The sequence below is a fragment of the Sminthopsis crassicaudata genome, chromosome 2 (genome assembly GCF_048593235.1).
Source record: "Sminthopsis crassicaudata isolate SCR6 chromosome 2, ASM4859323v1, whole genome shotgun sequence".
Classification (NCBI taxonomy): domain Eukaryota; kingdom Metazoa; phylum Chordata; class Mammalia; order Dasyuromorphia; family Dasyuridae; genus Sminthopsis; species Sminthopsis crassicaudata.
Window position 1 is genome coordinate 633928247 of NC_133618.1, and position 26419 is coordinate 633954665.

General features: G+C 40.3%; 1 protein-coding gene across 1 annotated transcript; it reads left to right on the top strand.

Moving 5' to 3' along the window:
- The first annotated feature begins 2592 nt into the window (after positions 1–2592).
- Positions 2593–26097, top strand: SAR1A (secretion associated Ras related GTPase 1A). The gene is made up of 7 exons (XM_074296545.1): positions 2593–2749; positions 16662–16732; positions 16861–16980; positions 17397–17462; positions 19003–19106; positions 22035–22166; positions 23558–26097. The coding sequence occupies exons 2-7, from the start codon at positions 16675–16677 to the stop codon at positions 23672–23674; spliced, it is 597 nt and encodes a 198-aa protein (XP_074152646.1). The 5' UTR covers positions 2593–2749; positions 16662–16674; the 3' UTR covers positions 23675–26097.
- The last annotated feature ends 322 nt before the right edge of the window (positions 26098–26419 follow it).

The following is a 26419-nucleotide window of genomic DNA, read 5'->3' on the forward strand; positions in this document are numbered from 1 at the left end:
TTTTGGGTGGCAAAGAAGTGGAAATTGAGGAGAGGATCCTCAATGGGAGAATGGAACAAGCTGTGGTATGTGATTGTGATGGAATTCGACTGGTCTTTAAGAAAGGTTGAGCAGGATGCTTTCAGGAGAATCTGGAAAGACTCACAGAACTGATACAAAGGGCAGTGAGCAAAACCCGCAGAACACTGTACACAGTCATAGCAACATTGTATGATCAACTATGAAAGACTTTGCTATTCTCAGCAACACAACAATCCAAGATAATTCTAAATGCTATCCGATATTCCCTAGAGAAAGGACTGATGGAGTCTGACTGTAGAACTTAGAAAAAAAGGCACAATTTAATTTTTCTTGGGTTTTTTGGTTTATATTTTCTTTCACAACATGACTTTTATGGAAATATATTTTATATGATTACACAAGTGTAACTTATATCAAATTGCTTACCATCCCAGGGAGGGGGGAGGTAAGGAGGGAGAGAATTTGGAACTTAAACTTTAAAAAAAGAATGTTTAAAATTGTTTTTACAAGTAATTGGGAAAAATAACAACTATTTAACTGTTTAAAAAGTGTCAAAAAGAGACAATACTCAGTAAGTGGAAAGGTAGCAGAGGGTCCCTGCCTGTGTTCTAAAGTAGGGAGGGAAGATCTCCAATACCCAGTCTCCATGTGCACTGGGAGCCTGTACCTACCCTCATTCCATATACATGATCCCATGTGAGGCTTGCAATGAATCAGTGATGTTCCTGGTACTCACACATGATTATTCTGGTTTTACAGGTGACACAATTAGGGCTCACAAAGGTTATGGGTCATGGTCACATACCTTGTGTCAGAGGCAGGATTTAAATGGAATTCTTCTCCATTTAGAGTAAGTATATAATCTGCTGCTCTAGGAGAGAGAAATGTAGAGAAAACCTTCCATTTTGTCCAAAGAATCACCTGTAACACATAGATATATCCTACATATATGTGCAGATAATAAATGGATGCATTCAACACACATGTATAACACATGCTTAATATAGTGATATATCTATATTATTTATATTTGCAATCTATGTAATATTTAATCATGTTTATTACTATATCATATCAATACTTATGAGTACATTGTATTGATATATCAACATATGTGTAAATATGTTATAGCTTCATATTTATGTTTATATATTATGTTAATATAACATATGACATATATTGTATTCATGTTTTTATTCATGTTTTATTTAGATGTTTGTTATATGTATATAGTATGTATTTAAATTTAAATTTCATTTTAAAGTTAAAATATATTTTAAATTTTATGTAGCATATATCTAGATTACAAACATACATTTGCATTATTTGTCTAGTCACAATATATTTGTATATTTATGCATATTTGTATGTTGGTACATTATATTTGCATACGAATATATGCAAATTGTATGTTTATTTATGCTTATACATTCATACAACATATTCATAGAGTAGTATATTAATATGCTATATGAAATCAACCTAGTTCATGGAACAACGCGATCCACAGCTTAGGGGAGGTGTAGCTGGCAATTGTTTCCAGGAAGGAATTCTGATGATCTAAGTGGATTGCAAAACCAACATGAGTCAACTGTGGGACAGGGCAGAGAACAAAGCTAATGCAAGCGGGTTCCGCGGGTATAGAGAGGTTAAGGCACCCGCCGGGGATGCACAGTGAGTGTTCCCTGGTACAGAACTCGCACCCAGGACTTCTTGATTCCAAGACCAGCCTTGTGTCCCTAGGGACCTCGGAGTCCTCCCGGAATGACCAGATCTTGGGAAGGGTCCTGAGAAGCCTCCAGAACACAGCATAGAGGTCAGAGGAGCAGGGATGCCAGACTTGGTCAAATTCCCCCTTTAATGTCTAATAGCTGGGAAACCATGTCTGTATAACTGCGTTCTCTGGGCCTCAGTTTCCCCTTCTGTAAAATGGGGGCTCGCAGGTTGCTGTAGGAACGGACCTCCGAAGGCATCCCGTCCAACAGCCTTTCCGGGGAGAACACTGGTGTCCGGAGTTAACCTTCGGAAGGCCCCCCCATGCTAACGGGATGCCTCTCTTAGGAGAGATGCACTGATTAGACGCTTGCTGTGTGCCAAGCACAACCAATACGGGTAGGAAACGCAGGAGTGCTCTGGGCAGGACCCTCAGAAGCTGGGGCTCAGCACGCGCGCGTTAGGGGGCGCACCCGAGCCTGGGAGAATATCTGGCTCTCGGAGCGACGTCTGTGCAGGTAGTGAGCTCCCTCTCCCTGGAGGTGTCCAAGGGGAGCCTGGGGGTGGCACGGTTCCCGGTTTCGTTAACTAACCCGAGCTCCTTCCAGAACTCCAGTGGCGGGAGGGACTGGGACCCGAGCCAGGAGGCGCCTGGGGCGACAACCGAACCCCGAACTAGAAGTAGGAACCCGAGAAGCCTCCCCTCCCCCCGCCCTCCTCTCACTGCCACGTCTCGAGAGCTTCGATGCCGGCCGAGGTGGGCGGGGCCGACTTTAGTCCCGCCTCATCTCCGCCTCCTCCCAGTTAGTCTCCCAGGCTCGCGGAGCAGAAGGGGCGGGCCCCGCAGCGGGAGGAGCGCGCCTCCGGAAGTGGCCGGGGGAGGGGCGTCGTGACGTCTTTCCGGCGAGTGGCTGGCGGCCTTCGGTACTGCTGTTGTGTCGGCGGGGTGAGGGAGAGGGAGGCTCGGAGCCGCCGGAGCCGGAGCCGCCGCCCCAGGAGTCACAGGCGGGCCTGAGTGAGTGCGGGCCGGGGGCGCGAGCCGGGGCCGGAGGCCGGGGACGGGAGGGACCCGGCGCCGCGGCAGGGAGCGGCCGGGCCGGGCCTAAGGCGGGCGGGCAGGCGGGGGGGAAGTGACACGCAGGCGGCCTGGGCCGAGCGGGGCCGCGCGGGGCCCGGAGCCAGGGAGACTCGAGCCTGCCTCCCCTGGCCCTCCCGGACCCCGGACCCCAGCGCGGCCCCCGCTCCCGGGGCGTTTGCTAAGCGAGCCCCGAGCCCCGAAGTTCTTCGCCGCCGCCAGCCCTCACCTCGGGGGCGGTCCGGGGTCCGAGGGATCGCGCACCTCCTCCCTCGGTCCGGAGACTTTTGTCTCGGCATTGGTCGCGGCGACCTCCGGGCTGCCTCCTCCCGCTCCGAGCTCGGCCCTCGGCGCGCCGCTTCGCTTCCCGTTTGGTCGCGTCTTTATCCCCAGCGCTCCCAGTAGCAGAGGGTGGAGGTCCCGGGGCTGGCCCGCCCCCGCCCGGGGGGGGGGTGTCTCTGTCTCCCAGTGCCGGGAGGGGGAGGGGGTAATGGCCACTTCTACTCTTTGTGCGGCTTGGTTTGGGTCTCTCTCCTCCTCCTGGCCCCCCCCCCCCCCAGGCCCCGCGCCGTCTCTGGAGGACTTTCAGAGGGCATCGAGGAGTGGGCTCTGGGAACGGGGCCTGGCACCGGCGGGCTGGCTTGCTGTGGGCCGAGGACCCCAGGGACTGTGCCGAATGCTGGGGTCGTCCAGGTGCCCACCCGAGAGGGATCAGAGAGAAGGAGACGGGCTAGGGAGCGAGAGCCACGGCGGAGCGCCGGGGTCCGAGCTCGGGCGGTGACTTTGCTGGCAGGAGAGTGTCTGCCTGGGTGACTGCCCGCCACAAAACGGGGCGTCGGGAGAGACTTTGGAGCTGAGGGGCGGGAGCTTGGGCGCCAGGAGCTAGAGAGATTCCGGAGCCGAGCGCTGGGGCCGGCTCGGCACAGACCCCAGGGCTCACCCAGAGGGGTCAGAGGAAGTGACCAGCCGGTGGGGTGTCAGTGGCCCGCCTGGAGGGCCCAGCAGCTTAGCGGTGTTGAAGCCAGAGGCGGGGGTGAGGAAGCCAGAGGCGCAGGAAGCTGCTTCTGGGAGCTGGACCTCTGACAGGAGGAGGAGGAGGAGGATCTTCCGGGCCTGGCTCCCTCCTGGTCTGGGAGCCGGACCGGGGAGGAGAGGCAGGAGGGTCCTGGCAGCTGCACACTCCTGGTCTGGGAGCTTTGAGCCCCCAATTCCTGGGGTATGAAATGGGGGTGATAACCTGAATGGCCCCGCTGGCAGTGGGTGTGGGGTTTGAGAGTCAGCCCTGGGGGTACTTTTGTCACTACATTTCCTCTATCACCTCTTAGAACCTGAGTTTGGTTCAAAGCCCAGCTGAAGAGCCCCTTTTACTTGAAGCCTTTTTTGATTCACATCAACCCTTCTCTTTACCCAGCGACCTCAAAATTACCTTGCATGTGTTTTGTGATAGGGATTGTTTCCTCTTTTGAACCTTGTGGTCTTTCTAGGCTGCGATTGTTTCGTGTGCCACAGTGCGGGGCATAAAGTGGATGGCCCCCAACAGCGCTGAGACTATCCAATAATAGTTAATCTTTATCTAGAGCTTTGAATTTTCAAAGTACTTTTTACATGTATTTTCATTTGATCGGACCAGGCTGTGGTGAGAGATTTGGAGAGCTCAGCTGCGGCAGCGCCATAAAGCTGTCCAACACTGATGGACCCTCAGCCTGCCCAGGAAGGCGGTCCGCTGGGCTGGGCTCTTTCCCCTTATTGAGTCCGTATCAGAAAGATGAGGCATTGTATTAGATCAGGTCTGCCTTTTCTGTGCCAGCACCCCTGTGGAAGGTGAAACCGATGAGCCCTTCTCAAAGTAAAGTTATTAAACATAAAGAACTATAACGGAAACCGATTATAGTGCAATACAATAAAATACCAGATTGTTTAAAAGTTCAGGGGTTCTGTCACTCTTTAAAGTCCTTTCATTTAGAGGTACACGTGATTTTAAAATTTTTCTCATGCAGTTTACATATTTTACTGAAGGATAATCTGAAGGACAGACAAACAGATGAACAAGAAGTTATCTTCTCTTTTGAAGTGCGGGTCAGATTTAAGAACTGCACCTTCTTCTCTGCTTCCTTTCCCTGGTTTTTACTCCAGACTGGGCTGTTGGGGTCATCTGTCCAGCCTTTCACCGTGGCAGAAACTAGGCCCAAAGGAGGTTATCCAGTAGTAACAATGCTGTGTGTGCCGGCCATGGCTAGTAGATGACAGACTGGCAAGGGCCTGGCCCTGGGCTCTGGCGTCTCGCTGAATGTTCATGTCATTTACTCTGTGGAGATAGTGGGCACGCTTTAGTTTATTCCCCCTTGTCCTTTTTGCAAGTGAATGTTTGTGTAATTCAGAAGGGCCAGCCTGGGCAGGCTGCTGCTTTTTTTTTATTTATCTCCACACAGGATCATGGGATTGATTGTATTTTTGAAGTTCTTTGTTTTTTTCTGAAAATTTTGCTTTTTTGATCATTTTCTACCATTTCTTTCCATCTCTTGCAAGATGAACTGTCCCTTGGGACAGAGAAAAACAGATAACAGAAACATTTGACTTGTGAGCCCCATGTAACAATGTATTTAATATTTTGTCCTAGTCAAATTATTTCTGCCCTTAGGGAAGGAGGCATGCTATATTATTTCTTCTCTTGAAGCTTCATTTTTTATTTTATTTTTTTAATTACTTAGCTCAATTGAGGTTTTTAAGAACATCTAATTCTACCTCATTTTACAGATGAGAAGATTGAGGTTCTGAGATGCTAATCTGAATAGAATTTTCTTTTAGCTATTTTATTTTTTACTCCCTGGTGACTTAGGTTCATCTGAGATACCTGCAGCATTCAAACTTAAACTCTTGTGGCTTGATGAAGGAAGGGGTTCCTAACCTAAGATCTTAGAACATTAAATAGTGTGTGTGTGTGTGTGTGTGTGTGTATATATATATATATATAAAACTGCAAATCAATATAATAATAATCCATCTTTCAGCTCTAGTCATTTTCTCATACCATGTCCCATCTCTTGGCAGGTTCTCTCCTCATCACCATTTGACTTCCCTAGCTTCTTTTAACTTTAATTTAAATCCTATGTTCTAAAGGAGCCCTTCAAAATCTCTCTTAATTCTAGTGCCTTTCCTCTGTTAATTATCTCCTATTTTTCCTGTATATCATTTATTGTACAAATTGGTATCTCCCTCAGTAAATTATGAACTCCTCGAAGACAGGAACTGTCTTTTGCCTCTTTTTGTATTCTCAGGATGTAGAGTAGTGCTTGGCAAATAGTCAGTACTTAATACATCCTTATTGACTGTGACTATATAGTCCTGTATATTTTTTTAATACTAAACGTTATTCTGAAAAAAAGTCCATGACACAAAAAAAGGCTAAGAATCCCTGGCTTAGTGAATTTTAAAATCCTCATTAGCCATCTGAAGTTTGGAATGGTGTCAACCTTTGACCTTTACCACAAACGTTATTATCACAGTGTTGTAGTCATTATGATTTCTTAATCCTTTATATTTGTATGCCACACTGTTAAGGATAAAGATCATTAAGGCTCTTATATTTAAAAAAATTAATTTGGGATCATAAAAGCTGGATTAATTTTTGACATGGATCTTGCACCAGGAAGTGAAGATTGTCAAGGAATAGTAGAAATCTCAGTTTTATCAACTATAAAATGAGTAGATATCCTAGATGATCCTTAGGGTTTCTTCTTTGTCTAACCTCTGATTCTCATTTTGTAGCACTTATTAACAGTAACTAGAGTGTTTTGGTCTAGTCCTTACATTTTAGAGCATTCTGCTGCTTTGCATTTAAAGGCAGTGGGCAAAATGTGGAAAAATATTCTGTTTGGGCATAATTTAACTTGTGATCATAAGGAGAATGGCTAAAGGCTCAGCATTTCTAGATCTGGTTCCTTTTCCAAGCCAGTTTAGATAATTCTGGGTTTGATAGTGCATGTGGTTGGGGGTTCTTTCTCTGACAGAGAACCAGGAATAAAGAAAGTAAGGTCATTTTTAGGCAACAAGGTCTTAGTCATATTCAGATTACTGAGTGGGGCTTTGTGAAGGTAAAATTGCTGGGACAGTTTTGTTTGAAGAAAAATTCATGCTTATTAGCAAGATTGAGGATAACTCTTAAATCAGATTACACTGGCTCCAGTGAATGATGTAAATCTCTAGGTATGAGCAGTAGTAGATCATTATGTGTGGTACTACAACAGATTATTTTTTGAGTCCATTTCCCCTTTTGATTCTTTGGGTCCTGACATTATCCAGATCATTAAACTTTGTTACTCATTTGTTAGGACCGAGACTAGAAGTAGCTAGCAGTGACTAGGACTCTGTCCTGGATACCTGTATCCCAAGTGGGTATGATGTCTTTTCCCAGGCTGTGCTTTTGTGGCTGGCCCCAGAGATGCACCCTCTGGGAACTTTTCTTCTTGGCATGATGTGCAAAGGCAGCTGGAATTAGAGAGTTTAGGGACTTGAGTTTGAATCCTCTTTTTGCCATTTAATTATGTCTGTGTTCATGACCAAGTAATTTAAATTTTCTGAGCCTTGGTTTTCTCATTTGTTAAATGATGAAATTGAACTTGGTTACTTCCAGAATTCTTTTCTTTTTTAACTTCGAGTTCCTAGATTCCTTCCTCTCCTATTCCTTTTATCCTCTGGTGTCCACTAAAACATAATTTTGTCTGCATTTCTTGGCATGTTCTCTATCACTGGCCACACTTTCTCTGATTTCCTGGCACTCGGGGCCCAAAGAAGAAGTTGACATGATCATTTGTAGCTCCTCCTTCTGCCTCTGTCCACCCCCTCCCAAAGTGTACTCTGCCCTTTTTAGTCCTTGTTGTCATCCTAGGGCCTCTGGATGCCCCGCTTTCCCAACAAGTTCAATACCCGGTTCTCACATCTTCCCCACCTCACAACCCTGGCTCTCCAGTCACTAGCCTCATCAATTTCTGTCAGCCACAGTTCAGAAAATTTTAATAACTGTATTTCAGGGTGATTGATTGCCTTTGTGAAACTAAATGTTTTATTATTTTAAAAACATTCTGAGACAGAGTTCAGGACAGAAAAGATTAAGAACCCTTGACTTAAACACCCACACTTTGCCACCTCCTTGACTCATCTTGCCTCAGATCTCCTAATGCTAGTTCAATCAGACCATGTTAGAGGAAGGAGGCTGAAGTCACTGACTAAATCCGTTGAATAGATTAAAAGAAGACTCCTAGTAGATAAATGGTGAAAGGATATGAAGAAGCAGTTAATTCTTGTGTAATCCTTTGTTATTGTTCATTTTAGTTTACCTTTTTATTTTTCTCTTAAGTCCTGTGTTTGCACTTCCAAGTTTCTGCTAGGTCTGGTCTTTTCATTTTTGTTTGGTCTTTTCTGCTTATTAGTTGTTCTCCAGTCCTTGTGTCTTGTTTTGAAATTTTGTTGGCAGGAGAGGTGGGCCATTCCTTTCTCCAGTTCATTTTATAGTTGAGGAAACAGTTGAGTGACTTGCCTGGAGTCACACAGCTAGTAAGTGTCTGAGGCCAAGATTGAGCTCATGAAGAGGCTTCCTGACTTCTCTGTTGGGATTCTGTCCACTTCAAAGATCATTCTTCTCAGTTTTATTGAGTTAGTTATTCTTGGTTGTGTGTGCCACACACACACACACACATATATATGCAAAATATATATATATATTGCATTCTGGAGTCTGTATTTCAACTTCTCACTTCTTTATAGTTGTAACTTTATAGTTAAATTGCATATGATCCTGCCTGTAGCTCCATAGTATGCAAATTCTTTCTTTTTGGCTACTTACAGTATTTTCTCTTTCACTTGGAAACTTCAATTTGACTTCTGGATTTTAATTATGATAGGGTTTCAGAAGATGACTAATGGATTCTTTCTATTGTACTTTGCTCTTTTTTTATTTTTTTAAAGGATTTCTTAAATATGTCTTGTCTCTTTTGTTATGATATTCATATAGTCTAGTGATGCTTAAATTTTTTTTTTTTCTCCTCAATCTGTTTACCGGGTCAGTTGTTTTTGTTCTTAGATATCTTATATTTTCTATTTTTATAGCCTTTTGACTTTGTGTTTTTTTTTGTTTTTTTTTTAATTCTCTTGGAATTGTTGGCTTCTCTTTTGTCCTTTCTAATTTGAGAGAGTTTAATGCTTTGCTGTGGTTTTGTATCTGCCTATTGAATGTACTTTGTAATTCTTTTTTACATAACTAATTTCTTTTCCAGTTTTTTTACTCTGGTACTCTCATTTGTAACCTCTTTAAAATTTTTCTTTCATCTGTTCAAGAATGATGGATAAGTTTATTCCCAAGTTGTGTTTTTCTCTGAGGCTTTGCTTGCAGATATTTCAGAATCATTCTCTTCTGAGTTTGTATTATGAGTTTCCTTACCACCATAATGGCTTTTGATGGCAATGGTGGGGGGTATTGGTCTTTCTTCCAGCCTACCTTCTACATTAGACTTGATGGTCCAGGCTCTATAGACTTGCTAAGGGTATGTGTGGGCTGATTCTGCTATGACTTCTTGGAATATTGAGTTTATAACCTGAGTTCCAAAGGTCGTTGGTATGGACTTTTCCTTATTGATAGAGAACACTGCCCATAAGTTGCCTGAAGTGACTGCAGAGACCCAAAGAAATTCTTAACCTTGAAGAAGTTAAAGACACTTGAAGCAAGTCCTAGGGCTAAAAGCTGGAAGTGAGACTCCTTTTGCTTTTTTGGAAGTCCAAGCCATATAGTTGCTGCTTATTACTAAACTTGCTTCTTGCTTGGTATATAGTTCAGAGCCTCTAATCACTGCTTATCCTGGACTGACCCTTCATTCCAAGCTGGGTCTGTGGCCAAAAGTGAATCCTGATTGAAAAATCTACCTGTTAGTATCCATTCCTGAATCCTGCAAGGCCTGAGACTTCTTGCTCCTCTTGGGCACCCTCTACTGCTTTCTGCTTCTCAACCCTGAGCTGCTCCTCAGGTGATTTGTAAAGGAAGAAATTCTAACTAATAATGAACAAATTATCCAAATCATTAATAATTAGAGAAATGCAAATTAAAGCAACTTGATCCTTCAACCACCTGTCAAATTGACAAAGCTGATGAAAGAAGAAAATGACAAATGTTTGGGGGGAAATGTTGGAGTAAAATGGGAATGTCTAGTACTGGAGCTGTGAGTTGGTCCAGCCATCCTAGAAGATCATTTGGAATTGATCTGGCTACTTGGTACCAAGCTTATAACTAAGGAAATCTATGTATCTGTACATACAAAAATATTTATACCAATTCTTTTTGTAGTAAGCAAAAATGAGAAAATAAGGCTTTTTAGAACACAATTTGATGGGGTACCTGTAAAGAATAAGGATTTTTTTTTTTAATAATATCTAGTTGGTCCCTACTTCTAAGGAAATTGATCTTATTGGTTTGATAGTATCCATAAATTGGATGATTAAGAAAAAGTCAGAATAAAGAAAGGCATGTAAAACATCTTAGAAATCTTCAAAAGTTTTAAGTTTAATATTTCCAATTTTAGGTGCAAGTGTACCCTAAGTATTTATAAATGCTAATAACTCACATTTTGAGAGGGCTTTACAACATGCTTTTCCTTTTGTAGTTTTGACAGTAACTTGAAGAGATTCTAAAAGTACCCTTTACAGGTCATTATGAAAAGAAGTGTTGTAAGAGTTTGTTTGTTTGGTTTGGTTTTTGTTTAAATATAAAGAGAATCAGCTTGATAGTAAAGTAGCATGAAAACTTTTGTTAAGTATAGTGTGTGTTGATAATCTTTCCTAAAGAACAGGATGCAATTGATGTGTAAATCTGAACCTTCTACAAACAAGCTGATTAGACCTTGGATATTTTACAAACTTGTACATGAGTGCCTGCTGCATGTGAAGAAGTGAATTGAGCTCTAGGGAAAGGTTTTTTAAAATTATTTTTTTCCTCTATTGAAGGGCTTATAACATGATAACAGTTTATAAAACAGCACAGCAAGTAAGTACAAAGGAGCACCTAAATGTTGAGGGGCCCAAGGAGACTATCAGAGGATGCTGTTTGGAGATGACTTTGGAGCTGGTTCCTGATACAGAGACCACATGCAATCATGGTGTATGTGGGAGATGTGTATGTGAATAGCATCATGGTCACATGGAGCATCAGGCCTTCTCCTCTGCTACAGCTCCCTATTTGGGATGGCATCTCAGGCCTGTGGAGATAAGATAACTCACCAGATCTTATTTTGCTTGTATTCTCTGCCAAGTAAAGTGCTCTTTGGGTTGGGAAGAACAAAACTAAAATGGATAATTGGGAGTTAATTGAAGAGTGTTGCCAAACTACATTGATGAATTCAAGTCACCAACCAAATGATCTGCCTCCTAATATTTAGAAGAAGACTGGCAGATCTGATTTCTGAACTTTTATAGAACGGTATTTGGATGTTGTGAAGAACAGGGTAAGTATAGAAAAACTGCAAAAGGTAGCAAATGTTTGAGTTTTGGAGAGAGAGGCACAGAGAGAGACAGACAGATAGATGAAGAGAGGGAGGAGTTTGCAAAGTAGATGCAGATGAGTTTGACTAGTCCTAGAATGTTCTGCAATGGAAGGAGTGATGACAGAGAGCCAGTAAGTGTGGCTTAGTCCAGAACAGCATGTGCCTATCTCTTTTAGGGCAGAGTGACTAGACTGGTGGATCAGATTTGTGCAAAATTTTTGCCTATGTGTCTTGTGCTTTGCTATAGGCTATGTGATTATATTTTAGGAGGTGGTTGAATTATTATAATAGGTCAAAGAGTTTATATTAATATATTAATGTTTCTTTGGAGGGGAAAGTATTTGGGAGATCTATCTATGATTGTGTTATTTGATATTTTATTAGTTTGAAGATGTCTATGCTTAACAAATCAGCAAATTTTATAAAACTGAGAGGAATATTTTCCATATTGGGTATGGATCCAAAGAGATCTTGGCAGACTAGAAGGTGAGGCCAGATCTAAGAAGATGAAAATTAAGAGATGTGAGTCTGAAAAAATCATCTTCACAGATACAAGGTTGAGGAGGCGAAATTAGTAGTTTTTAATTTTAGAAGGGTTTTGGTATCTATTGTGAATCACTAGAGGTATTATAGATGACAGGTAGAAAACCTAATTCAGTTCTTCTCTGGTCAGTCTGCATCAGGAAAATTCAGTTTGGGGTGCCATGTTCTTTATAAGGAAGGATTTCAATAATGAACTAGAAAGTATCTGGAGTATGGCTCTCCAAAGTGGGGGCCAGGATCCCCTGGTAAGAAGAGGCAATGTATTGCCCAGTTGGAGACTGGGAAGGGGGGTGGGCTGGCTTCTCTGCTAGTTAAACTAAACCATAGGGCTTTGGTTCCCTATCCTTCTCCTCCAACACTTCCCATTATGCCTTCACCTACCAACCTCAGGATATTTATAATTTTACTGCTACATGGTCACCCATGTCCGCAGCTGTGCAGCTGTCATTGGGAAACTCTGCCCCAGCACTTCCCCCCAGTCACTCCAGGGTTTGGGCATCAACCTCTCAGAAGGCTACCTGTCTGTTCTGAGGTAGATTCTGTTAAGAACCTGGTGACTCCCCACTTTGTTTTGAGTGGGACAGAGTAAATTGAAAAACATGAACAGATATAGATGGGTCACATAGATCTCAGATTTCATTACTGTCCTCTTCCAAACTAGCCTCTTCCTTATTTTTATTTTCTTTTTTAATTAAAGCTATTTATTTACAAAATATGTGCATGGGTAAATTTTCAACATTGACTCTTGCAAAGGTGTTCCAAATTATCCCCTCCTTCCTCCTTCCCTCCACTCCCTCCCCTAAATGGCAGGTAGGCCAATACATGTTAAATATGTTAAAAAATTTTTGTTAAGTCCAATATATGTATACACATTTATACAGTTATCATGCTGCACAAGAAAAATCAGACTTAGAAAAAAAAGAAAAAACTGGGAAAGAAAACAGAATGCAAACAAACAACAGAAAGAGTCTCTCTCTTATTGTTTTGAAGAACACACTCATTATTCTGCTAACTAGAATCACAGCCTTGGATCATCTTGATGGCTGACTCTTCTTTATCTCACTTAATTACTCACTTGACACATGTCCCATCTTAGTTTTCTCCTTTCACATCTCACATCCATCCCTTTCTTCCTGTTTTCACAGCTACCACCTCTGTTTAGTTCTCCTTACTTTTCATTCATACTGTCACGAGAGCTTCCTGATTGGTCTTCTACTTTTGAGACTCTTCTTATTCTAATCCATCTTGCACACAACTACTAAGATGATTTTCTTAAGGCTTAAGTCTGACTGTGTTAGTCCTTTATTAAATTCTATTAAACTCTTGGGTTGCTCTAGGATTAATAGTCACCAAACATTTATTAAATGCCTTCTTTATGCCAGGAAGTATACCAGTTTATATGATGCTAGACACATAGAGCATGCCATACGAGGCTGACTTAAGTCATTAGTGTACCCCAGGCGGTCTCCTGACTGCCATTCCATCTCCCATTCTTTACAACAGCTGTTAAAAGTCTTGTTTCCCTCCAGCCCCTTACATGCCCTTTCTTCGCCTTCCTTCACCTTCTCAGCAGAGTACTTGAGCCTCATGGGTCTTTTTAAAAACTCCCCAAATCCTTGAGGCCATTCATTGTGAGTTCCCTCTTTTCCCCAATGACATTGTCTCAGCATCTTTGATTGGTTCTCCTCTTTCACTCTAGTTTCTTTTTTTTTTTTTTTTTTTTTTTTTTAGAATTGTTATTTTTTTAATTACTATCCTTAATGGAAATTGTATTAGTTACATGCACATTAAAAAGAGACCTATTTTTGACAAAGGATACTTAATTTTTTTTATTATAGTAGCTTTTTATTTTTCAAAATACATGCAAAGATCATTTTCAACATTCACTCTTGTAATATATTGTGTTCCAAATGTTCTCCCTTCCTCCCCCTTTCCCCATTCAGCAAGTAATCTAATGTAGTTAAACAAGTGTAATTCTTCTAAACATATCTCCACATTTATCATGCTGCACAAGGAAAATCAAATCAAAAGGGGGAAAATGAGAAAGAAAAAAAAAATCAAGCAGCAAACAACAACAACAAAAAGGTGAAAGTATTATGTTGTTTCACTCTAGTTTCAGAAGAAACTGGTAACTCTTGTAAATGTCAAGTGTCCTTTCCTTCCCATCTTATCTGGGAGCTTGCCCTTTCCTTCTGCTTACAAATATGCCCAGATATCCTCCATCATTGCAAGGCTTTCACTTGATTATCCCTAAGCTGTTGATCTCTTCCCTTTTCATAGCCAGACCCCAGGAGAAACTCTCTTGTTATCCTCGGCTCCATTTTCTGTCCTCCTTGCAATCTGGCCCTCTTTTCCCTAGCCACCTCTTCCACAATTTCTTCACAAACCACCTTACATCCAAAACCATGCCCTGGAGGAATTCATGTTAACTTTATTAATCAAAATGCTTCTCCCTGGCTTCCATTCCCTTTGTGCCATGTCTTACGTGTTAGACTCACAGGGACTCTCTCCATCATCTCATCTCCTGTCAGTTCAACTGTTAGTTCTGTTCAGACTCCCAGATCTAGGTGCCTTCCTCAGTATCCTTAATGCCAGATCTACATCACCAATTGCCTATTGAACATCTATTTGGATATCCCGCAGTCATCTCAAATTCAACATGCCTAAAACAGAATGCAGCAGAAAGTTCTGCTGATTTCCTCCTCCTCTCCAATTGCTGAGTTCCCTCCAACAGATTTTTTTCTTACTTACTTTGCTATATACTTGTTTGCGATATACTGTTCCTTCCATTTAGTGGAATGTGGGACTGTGAGGGGAGGGAGGGACTGCTTTATTTTTGTCTTGGGGGTCTCAGTACTTGATAAATACCGGATGATAAAAATGAGCATCATAAATAATTCTGTATAGGAAATAATGATTCAAATTGTCCTTTGCTGGCACAGTGCTTTGAGGATCTTTGCTTTTCATCTCTGTGGGTGCTCGTTTTAACAAGGACGATTTTAATTTTTCTGCAGTGGCAGGATTTGATTGTGTTTCAGAAATGGAGAGAGTGGCTAGAGTTTGGGTGAAATGGCAGAATGAGTGACTGCAGTTGGGAGAGCTAGCACTACGGGGTGGCAGTCAGATGGGCTTTTTTTCTGGTGGGAGAGGAAGCCCAGAATGAATCTATTCGGACTGGAGGGTTTTGTTTTGGTGTATCTTCTTTGTGGACTTGTGGCTTCTGCCAGGGCAGGTCAGCATCTTCTCTACAACTTGGAGAGTCTTATGAGAGCACAGTGATGTGCCCAGAGTTATATAGTCACTTCATGAGTGCTGGACGTTAGCTCTCTGTCCACTAAAAGGCATATTGGCTTTCTACTATGTGTGGACATAGTTAAATATAAATAGCATTTTTGGAAATTTAATCATTCTAAATATAATTGAGAAGTTAAAGGAGACAAAAGAGAAGACTTCTTTAATAATGGGGAGAGTACTGGCATAATTTGTCTGTTTTGTAAATTTATATCTTAAATTGGGGCATCTGTGCTAGGCTTCTGGCCAAGTTCTTGCTTCCATTTCACATAATACTTTATATATATATATATATGTATATATATATAAAATACTATGTGAAATATATATATATATATGTGTGTGTATATATATATATATATAATTTATTTAATTCTCTCCCTTCCCTGCAGTGGTGCCCTTATACACATTGAAAACAGAAGGAAAATAAAATCTGTGACAAACATGTAGTTGAGCACAGCAAGATTCCACATGAGCCACATCCAAAAAATAAGTCGTGGTTTACACTCTGACCTTCACCTCTCTCTCAGGAGGGAGGAGAAGTGTATGTCATAGGGAGGCCTTGGGAATAGTGATTACACTGATCAGAGGTGCCAGGCTTTCAGAGTTGTTTATCCTTAAAAACATTACTGACGTGTAGAAATTGTTCTCCTGGTTCCGTTGATTGTACTCTGCATCATTATTTCTTGAACTTAGCAAATAGATGACATAAATAGCTCTTGAAGGTATGCAAAATATTGTGCATTTATTTCCATTTGAACTCCATTAATTCCAGTTTCAGAGAAGAACTTAGGTTCATGAAAGGCAAAAGACTGGAAACTTGGTCATTCAGCTATTCTGTGGATTTAATTCCCAGGTCATCCTGAGTTTAGCTTTCTGTCACATTACTCATAAACCAGACTATCAGGAATTGGAGAGAGAGGGCATTCTGTAACGGTGTTGGGGGGAAGACTTGCCACCTTGACAATTTAAAGGAGGATTTTTTAGAGTAGATTAAGATTACTTTTTGGCAGAAAGATAAGATGGGAAGAACACCGGATTTGGTGGCTGGGTAGTACAGTGTATAGAGCTTAGAAGTAAGAAGACTTGAATTCACATCCAACCCTAGACACTTCCAAGTTCACTTAATTTCTATTTGCTTCAGTTTCCACAGTACTTTCCTTTCAAGGTTGTTGTCAGGATCAAGTAAGATAATACTTGTGAAGTATTTAAGCATACTGCCTGGTCCTTAGTAAGTGCTGAGTGCTAATTTTTATTACTATTGTTGTTGTTATAATAATTATTGTTACCTTTACCATTATTGTTTGGAATACTAATTCTGCTGCTATCTTTGTCATTCTAGCCAAGTCATCTCTAAAATGAGGGAATTGGATTGGATGCCTTTAGGGGACCTTCCAGCTCTAAGTTGCAGTTCTTAACCTTAGTATTGTTTTATACTGTGAGTTTTAAGAACGTCTGTTATCCAAAATAATGTTTGTTGTCTTTGTTTTTTACAGTTGAGCTACAATAATGTCGTTCATCTTTGAGTGGATCTATAATGGCTTCAGCAGTGTCCTGCAGTTTTTAGGTAAAGAAGCTGTTTTGAAATATATCTTAGATTTAAAGTTTTGTATAAGTTCCTCCTTACTGAAGATAGTTGAGAAATCTGTTGCTTATTAAATGAGGTTATAGTTTAAATTTTTGTTTCTTTTATAGGACTCTACAAGAAATCTGGAAAACTTGTGTTCTTGGGTTTGGACAACGCGGGTAAAACAACCCTTTTGCACATGCTCAAAGATGACAGACTGGGCCAGCATGTTCCAACACTACATCCAAGTAGGTCTGAAGAAGCCCAGTGGCAACTCCTGCTTCTGGAGACTCAGGGCAGATCTGGCGGGTGGATTCTAAATTGGAGCCTCACTTATATTGCCATAAATGAAAAGGGGGGAAAAATTCACTTGGAAACTCTTCTATAGGATCCATTCAAATTGTAGACACATAGATAACATGCTATTTGAATTTTCTTTATGGGTGGTGTCTTAACTCATGGTTTGGTCATGAAATTCTTCTGTGATTAAAATCTCTTCTTCTGAAAAGTAGCAGAAAAATATTTATTTCTCTTGTGACCAGTTAATAAAATTTGGGGATTTCTTTTTGCTGAGTGTACTTTTTCTCTAATATGTTAAAACACATGATTATTAGGTATTTGTTAATTTGAAAGAGATGTTTTCCCATTCCCACCTTTTTTCCAGCATCTGAAGAACTGACAATTGCAGGAATGACTTTTACAACCTTTGATCTTGGTGGACATGAGCAAGGTAAGAGATAGTTTGTGCAACTTTTAGCAGTCTGTCATAGTTAGCACTAAATGAGCCTTTATGTATAATTACAAATTTAGAGCTGGATGGGACCTGGGAGGTCATTCAGTTTAAATCCTTCATTTTACAGATGAATAAATTGAGATCTCTAGACTGAGTTGAAGGGAGCATGGATTTGAATCTTAATCCTAAGGCTCAGAATCTACCAGTTTTGTCACTATGCTAATTTGCATTTGTGGGAGGATCATTTAGTCCTCTTGAGGTTTGATAGACACATAGCTTTTTTATTCCAAAGCAGCTTTAATGTATAACTTTAGAGAAATAATGAAAGTAGATCACTCTTGTTTGTGTATTTAATTGGCTTTCTTATATTTGACAATCTTAAAGCTGAAGGAGTCAAACTAATGAAAATGGGGATGGGGGTAGGAATTTTCTGTGAAATGTAGTTAATAAAACCTCTTGTTGGAGCATTGTAATTTTATAGTAAGTGCTTTTATTGACATCTAATTTAATTTTTATTTTATTTGTTTAAGATTGGTACCTGGTCTCTTTCAAAAGGACTTGAGGTGGCTTACAGATTAAAACAGTGCAAGATAAGACATTTCAGGATAAAACAGAACAGAGACCATCTGAAAGAAGCAGAAGGAATAGATGTTTTCAGGAATCTCAGTTGAGCAGACTAGAACATTCAGGCAGACTTTTGCCTTAAGCTTTGTGGCAGCCAGGGCAAAAAGGGAAATGTTTGGTACATAGTTTTCGTTTACCAACAAGAGCATACAAATTCATCTGCAGAGAATTTTTTTCCATGGAACTAAACCCAAGCAGGAATATATCATGTGGGTTTGTATATAAAGAACATTGAATATTATAATCAGTAGTATTTTGAAAAGACATTTATCAAGGAACTGCAATGTGCCAAGCACTGGAGATGCAAATAGAGGCAGTCCCTGCTCTCTAGAAGCCTCACATTCTAATTTGGGCAGACTATACATGGAGAAAGGTTCTACAGCAGGGTGGGTGGGTAAATGAGTAGTGCAGCGCCTTCCCCCTCCCTTTCACCTCTCCTTCTCTCCCCTTCCACCCCGCATTGGGTATAGAATGGGAGTGGCCATGGAAGGCATGGCAGTGTGGCAGATGATGTGGTCTGGGGTTCTTAAGGTACAGTGGCAGTGATAGACTGGGAGTGAGGGTGGGAAGGAGGTGGCTGGGGTCTTGGTGGGGAGGGCTCAACCATATGTGGTACTTGTCTGACATTACAAAAGTTAGAGAAAAACTGTTAAGCTGCATGATTTTCTTAGCCTTCTTCAAAAGCATTTGGGCAGCACATTAAATCATTATGATTCAATGAATGCATTTCTGTAGAGCGAAGCACTTTGCTTCCTGAGCTGACTTAATACTGGGATAGAATGTGGCAAATCTGGAGGAGACATAACTTAATTTGTCATGTTAATAGAGAAACATTTTTGTTAAGTCTTTAGGTCATTGTTTCCAGGTTTTTGTTCTTAGTGAAATAAATGAACGTTTCTTCTCTCTTTTCTAGCTCGGCGGGTTTGGAAAAACTATTTACCAGCAATTAATGGAATCGTCTTTCTGGTGGACTGTGCAGATCATCCTCGCCTCCTGGAATCCAAAGTTGAACTCAATGTATGTTTGTAGTCTTAAATTCTCTGTCCTCAGTTTCTTCTCTATTCCATAATATTTTTGAGACACGTTATGATGTTGAATCTTTGTCTTCAGTACTTTGCAGTTTGTAGAATTCCTTGTTTTTCTCTTACACACCAAAGTATTGAGTTATAGGTTCTGTGCCTACTTCATTATTTCAGAGGTCTGTTATTTCACTCACATTCAGCCCCATTCAGAATGTAATATTTATGCATGTTGATGACAGGTCTTTGTGAGTAGCTATTATCACCTTCTCTGAAGCTGACTAGGTGTATTTAGGGATGACATAGGGCAAATCTGGGTTACCAAGCCGTTCTTGGAGAGTTTACTAGAGTTAGTGTTTCATTGACATACTTCTGAAAAACCCAGGGTGACTTCCATGGTGTCCATAACTAGGCATCAGAATTAGATGTCTGATGTTTATTGTGTTTACATGGGAAAACTTTAGAGTTTAAAGGTTTTATTAGGTTTTCTTTATTGCATTGCCAGAATAAGTTTTTTCCCCCAGTTACAAATAAAATCTGTTTTTAACATTCCTTTTAAAATTGTGAGTTCCAAATTCTCCCCCTTTTCCTCTCCTTGAAATAGTAATCAATCTGATACTGGTTATACAAGTGCAGTCATATAAAACATTTCCATATTAGTCATTTTGTGGAAGAAAACTTGTTCCAAAAAATCAAAGTGAAAAATAGTATCCTATCTGTATTCGGACTCTGTTGGTTCTTTCTGTGGAGATGGTTAGCATTTTTCATCATAAATCACAAATCCTTGGATCATTGTATGTTGAGAACAGCTAAGTCTTTCACAGTTATTCATTGTATAATATTGTTTACAATGTCTGCTCACTTCACTCTGCATCAATTCATGTAAGTCTGGATTTTCCTGAGAGCATCCTGCTCATTATTTCTTATAGCACAACATTATTTTATTACAGTCCTATACTATAACTTATTCACTTGTTCTCCAGTTGATGAACATCCCCTTTTTCCAATTTTTTTGTCATCTCCAAAAGAGCTATTATAAATATTTTTGCACAAATAAATCTCTTTGGAATATAGACTTAGTAGTGATATTATAGCCCTGAGGGCATTGTTCTGGTTATAATCCTCCATAATCCAATGGTTAGATTTATAACTTCACCAACAGTGCATAAGTGTCCCCCTTTTCCAGCATTTGTTATTTTCCTTTTCTGTCCTAATAGCCAATCTGATAGGTTTTATGAAATTAGACTTTGGAATTGCTTTAATTTGAATTTTTCTAATCAAAATCGATTTGGAGCATTTTTCTATAGATAGCTTTGTTTTCTTCATCTTAAATCTGCCTGTTCATATCCCATATTTCAATTAGGGAATAATTTGTGTTCTTATAAATTTGATTCAGCTCTCTAGAAGAAATGGGGTCTTTATAGAGAGAAACTTGCTATAAAAATTGTTTCTCAGCTTTCTGCTTTCCTTCTGATTTTGGTTGCATTGATTTTGTTTGTGCAAAACCCTTTTAAATTATCATTTAACAAATCATAATGCTGTCTTGTTTGGCCTAACTTCTTCCCTTCTCCATAGGTCTGACACATCAGTTAGAGAATGAGATTTCTGAGAGGTCATAGGAGTTAAAAGTCTATTGCTTCTGGAGATAATAATGTATTTCCTTTGCCTCTGTCTTGGTATCTGTTCTCCCTATTCTATTGAAACACAGTAGAAAACTTGAACGGTGACTTTCTCCATGGTCTCCTCAGCTTTTGGTTATTTGTCCTTTCTGATAGTTTTTCATTTCTTGGCTTCCTTGACATTTAGCCATGCTGTTCTTGTCTCCTAGCTTTGGATATTTCTCTGAAATTTAGCCCTTGAGTTCCTGCTTGAAGTTCCTTTAAAGTTTTCTCTGAAGGCTATTGATGTCCTAAGTTCAGCTCATCTTCAGACCCAGGCGACAGTTAGTGAACCAGGCTCGAAATCTTTCCTTGCCTTTGCCTCCCAAATCCAATAGTCTCCAAATTTTACTATCCAACTCCCTCGTAAGATGTCTTTCAAAAATGCTATCACCTCCTTCATCATCTTCTAATAGAGCCTCTGTAACTAAAGTCTCTTTTGTCCTCTTATCTCTGGCTTGTTGCCTTCAGATGAAGTCACTTTCTGTTTAAAAGGAACCCCCTCAGTACTTTTAAATTAAAATCTGCTTTGACATGGCATTCAAGGCCTTATATAATTAACATCCATTCTCCTTGGCACACTTTACTTATATCTGATGTATCATCTCTTTGTCAACATTTGTTTGTCTCCTTATTCTACCTTTCAGGAAACTTCTCTTTCGGCTTATTTAAAACCCTTTTCATTCCTCAGGATCCAGCTCAAATCACACCAAACCTTCTCTCTTTCTCTTTTAGAAATCTTTGTGTTTATTTCCTGCTTCATTTCTGGATGTCGTTATCTTTTTTTTTTTCTTTTTTAATCAAGAAAATATATTTGAGGGCCCATATCACATTAAGTGTTTTCATATTTTCTCCAGTTTCTAGTGCTGGACATAGGTGCCCAGTTCGTGCCCATTGAGTTAAGAGTTAAGTGACCATTGATATGTTTGTTTTATATAAAACTCTTCTAGTTTTCATTTAATTTGCTCTCTGACAGGCCCACTTCAGAATGTCTTTGAAGTTCACTTAGCACTTTGTGTGCCCCACATGGCTAGACTTTGAGTAGGAAGGGCAGGTGTAATTCTGCTGCTGTCTGTGCTTAACTCAAGGTGTCTGGGGCACAAGATGTTTCTTTTGTATAGTTCTAGATGGTTTATAATCTATCCAGCTTCTTTGTCACTGTTCCCTTGAAAATTGTCAGGTAGACTGCTGAAGGACCATTAAACATCAAATGTCTGCTTGCTATCCTTTGGTATTTTGGAAAACTAACTTTTATGTCTTGTCTTTAGGCACTAATGACAGATGAAACAATATCCAACGTGCCAATCCTTATTTTGGGCAATAAAATTGACAGATCAGATGCCATCAGTGAGGAACGACTCCGGGAGATATTTGGGCTTTATGGACAGACCACGGGAAAGGTAAGAGAGAAATATATTAGGGGGAGAAATTTGAAGCCTTTAGCCAAAGAATTTGGATTGAAAGAATCTGTTGAGCAATCTGGATTTGTACTTGTTTTCTGAAAAGTTTAAAAAGACCACAACTCTGTCTTATTATGAATGGTTTATAATTCTGGTGGCAGGACTATGTTCAGATTTTAACCCTGTGTCCCTGAATGATACTTAAGCATACCCTGCCTTCTTGGTAAAGATGATATTTATCAAGATGAGAATTAGGGGAAGGTGGTAGTAAAGGCATAGTTACCATTTTAGTAATTTGGTTTTTGTTGGATGCCATTCAAATTTTATTTGATAGATTTTTCTTGGAAGAATTTTTATTATTATTTTTATTTTTATTTTTTTTTTGCTTAGCTAGGCATTAATTTTATCTGAATAGGGAATGTGTTTCCAAAGAAGAGCAGTTATGATTTAATATCCTTCCAAGTCATAGATCTCAAATCATGTTATTTATTGTTATAATTCCCTGGTGAGATAGATAGTATTATTATCATCCCCATTTTTCAGATAAGGATACTCTCTCTCTGAGGTTAAGTCTACAAAGCAAATCAGTAACAGAACAAGGATTAGAACATGAGTCTTCGGGAGCAGTAGACCACACTGGCGCCAGTTGGAAAGATGAATCTGTTGTATAAAACAGGTATGCGAGAGATAGACAGAGACAGAAAAGGAGTCAGAGAGAGAGAGAGAAAGAGAGGGAGGGCATAAGCCCTGCCCTATGGCTCATGAACAAGTGTTTTATCCCCTTGACACTGTTTTCTCATTGCTTTCCCACCCCCATTATCACTGTTCCTTTGTCTCTGCAAATGAACCTTTGAACTCCATCTCCTCTATTCTCTATATGAGTATATTCTTTACACTAGGGCTTCTTAAACGCTTTCTACTTGCTACTCCTTTTTGCCTACAAAGTTTTTGTGTGACTGAGTATGTAGGTAAAATAGATTTACAATTCAAGTTATAATTTAATCATAATAAGTCATATTTTCACAACCACTATATTGTTATAAGACCCCACATGAGGTTATGACCCACAGTTTAAGAAGCTGGGCTTTTACCCTATGAATTTTCCCCTTGAACTTAGCTGTAGATATATAATGAATTATTAACAGTCTCTCGTCGAAGAATTCCTTGATTTGGTGACACACAGGTAACATCTGTTTTCTTCATTCATGGTGTTTATAGTCTGCCTCCAAATTTGAAGCACTGCTCATGCTCCATGCCTGGAGTTCTTTGGAAGTTTTCTCAAAGTCTCCTAACCATTAGCTAGATTGAAGATGGATTTTAATGACTCCATGCTCAGGCTGTGAGGCTACCCAGATTCTAATCACCTTTTCTCCCTGTTTTGACTCCTCTAGGGAAATGTACCCCTGAGGGAGCTGAATGCCCGCCCCATGGAGGTGTTCATGTGCAGCGTGCTCAAGAGGCAGGGTTACGGCGAGGGTTTCCGCTGGCTCTCTCAGTACATTGACTGATGTGGGGGCAGTGAAAATAAAAGCCTTTTACTTCTCTGGACTGATCCTGTTCACAGCTTCCTCGTGGACTTTTCTCTTATGACACGGAAAGCTCTCCGACCACATCCTGGCGTTGGGAAAGCCAGGAGGAGCCTTGGCCAGCTCAGTGATGGCCCAGTGGTGAAACTTGTTCTTTTCTACCTTTTGGGGGGAGCGGAGCGCCCCCCCTAGGGGCTGAGCAGAGCTGGCTCATGCTCTCTGGGGCTCTCACCTGCTGGGGCGCTTTGCAGGGGCAGCTGAAAAGAACAATTTTTCTCACCACTGTAGTCAATAGAAAAAGAAAACAATTCTATTTTTTAAAAGAAGTGTTATCAGTGTAATCCGTGTCCCTTCCAACTTCTTTAGTTAACATTCACTTGTTTAGTCCAGAGTCTATATTAGGGTTTTTTTTTTGTTGTTGTTGTTTTTTTTTTTAATCTATTTAATGGCATTTAGATATTTTACAAAAATACTGAGCAAATATATTTGAGACCTACAATAAATCTAGATTGGAGTGTGGCTGCCTATAGGTCACTTGGCTCTGTTGGACTGGGCAGATTCTGGATCAGGTGCTTTCATGACCCAGTAGTTTTAGGGAGGTCTGTTGGAGCTCATCTATCTTGGTGATTGCCTTGTCTTAGATGATGCTGGATTGAAGTAGTAGGAGAAGGGCAACATCTTGGTGTTCAGTTTTGTCAACAGAATTCCTCCAACAGTGGAGTAGGGTCACAATTCTTTATCAGAGGGGCTGATCATTTGCAAAAAATAAAAATTAGAAAAGTGCACAACATTCAATTTGCTTATGGTAAAAAGGTTATAAATTTAAGCCAGGTTCTGCTTTTATACTTTCTTGAATTTTCACTTCTGCCTATAGCACCTTCTTTCCTGATGTTCTGTTATTTAAAAAAAAAAAAAAATTAAAAAAAAAAAAACTTAATCCTCTCCAGAAAACAGTGGGACCAAAACCAAACATTCTGCTTCATTTCATGTTGCAGCTGTCTTAAATCACTTTTGCACACAGGTTAGGGAACTATCTTCCAAAAGCAACCAAAACTCAGAAGAGAGCATTGACAACTTGAGATAACCCGATTTTCCATTGACTAAGAACTGTATCTGCTTGGTGATTCCAAAAAGACTAACTTGAGTTGAACTGAACTACTAAAATACAAAAGTTGGGTTCATAGGCTGTTCCTGAGATTATTTCTTTCCCACAATTTACCCCTCTCTTCCCATCAAATCTGCTTTTGAGGATTTAGTATCCATAGCTTAACCATTCTGTCAGCTTAGCAGCTGATCTTGAACTGGTGTCACCCACTGTCAGAAGCGAAATGCTCTGGTAATGTTGACGGCAATGGCTTCCCATTTCTTTAATACCTTGTGAAACTGGGCATCTCAAATGATTTTTAGCTCCTTGGCATTAGAACCAAATTAACTGTCTCAAGACAAAATTCATTTTTACTGGTTGTCTAAAATGTGTTCCTACCCAACACTGGAAGCTGCAGTGATGTCATTTAGCAGGGCCTGGACTATTAGGCTGATGGGCAGAAGGGCAGAAATGGACAAGAGGAGATTTAAGATGGGAAGAGTTGGTATAATTCCATCAGGCTTGTTGTCATTGTTGATCCTCAGGGTGGACGTGCTGGAGTTCCCCATGGCCAAAAGCCGAAGCATGTTAGTATGGGATGAAGGGCAGAGTCTTGCAGGACTGGGTTTTTTTTTTTAATTTCTTTTTTTCAATTGATGTTATTTCTTAAACAGCAAATAAACATCAAATAAAAAGTTTCTGTGAGTTTAGAAGGGGCAGATGCCTTAAAAGTGAGCAAATCTAGTGATCAGTGAATAAACCAAACAGTGGCCTTGCTTTTCTTTCTTTTTTGCAAGAAGCTTCTCCTCTATACTTGGAGACTTGGGAAGGTTGGTTGCTTCAGTCTCAAGCTAATTTTTCCCTGTAGTTAGCTAGAAAGTCATTAACCTGATCGAGGTTAACCTTCTATGAAAGTGGTCTTAAGTTTACCACTGGAGAAAGAAGTGGTCAAAGCGCCCCCCCCCCCCCAGTGTATGTACCATTCCTCTGCAGAGACTGCTGAGAGATGTAGTCAATGGAAGTTCAGCATTTGATTACATCAAGGGTCCAGGGCTGCTCACAGATCTTACTGTGAATGGGATCTTCATTGTGTTGTATCAAGATGTTTGCTGTTCCTCTTCATGAAAAAGTGAAGCAATCTTTGGCAAAAAAAAAAAAAGGTCATTCTGTATCTGAAGCATTTTAATAAAAAGTTAAAAAAAAAAAAAAAAGCCTGCCACTGAATGCACTAGTCTAGTCATGGTGTCTCACGTGGGCTAACCAAGGTAGCCCAATTCAAAAAAGACCTGGGGCACTCTGAAGTCATTAAAAAAAAAACAAATGCTTGAAGTCAGTTTGTCAACAAGCATTAATTTATAAGTATTAAATACCTATCATATACCTGGCACAGTGCTTGGAATATAAGGACAAAAAACACCCAAAAACCAAAGCTTTGTACTCTCAAGAAACTTATGTTCTTTTGGGAGACAGTCTGGCTTTTAAGATTGTGCAGAAGTACAAGGTAGGAGGGCAGGACACCAGCTCTTGGGACTCAGGAAGACCTGTGGCCTTGTATAGAAATTAATTTCTTGAGCTGGATCTTATGTGACTAAGGAGATATAGAAGGGTGTGTGTGCTTGTGGGGAACGGGGAGAAGCCAAAGG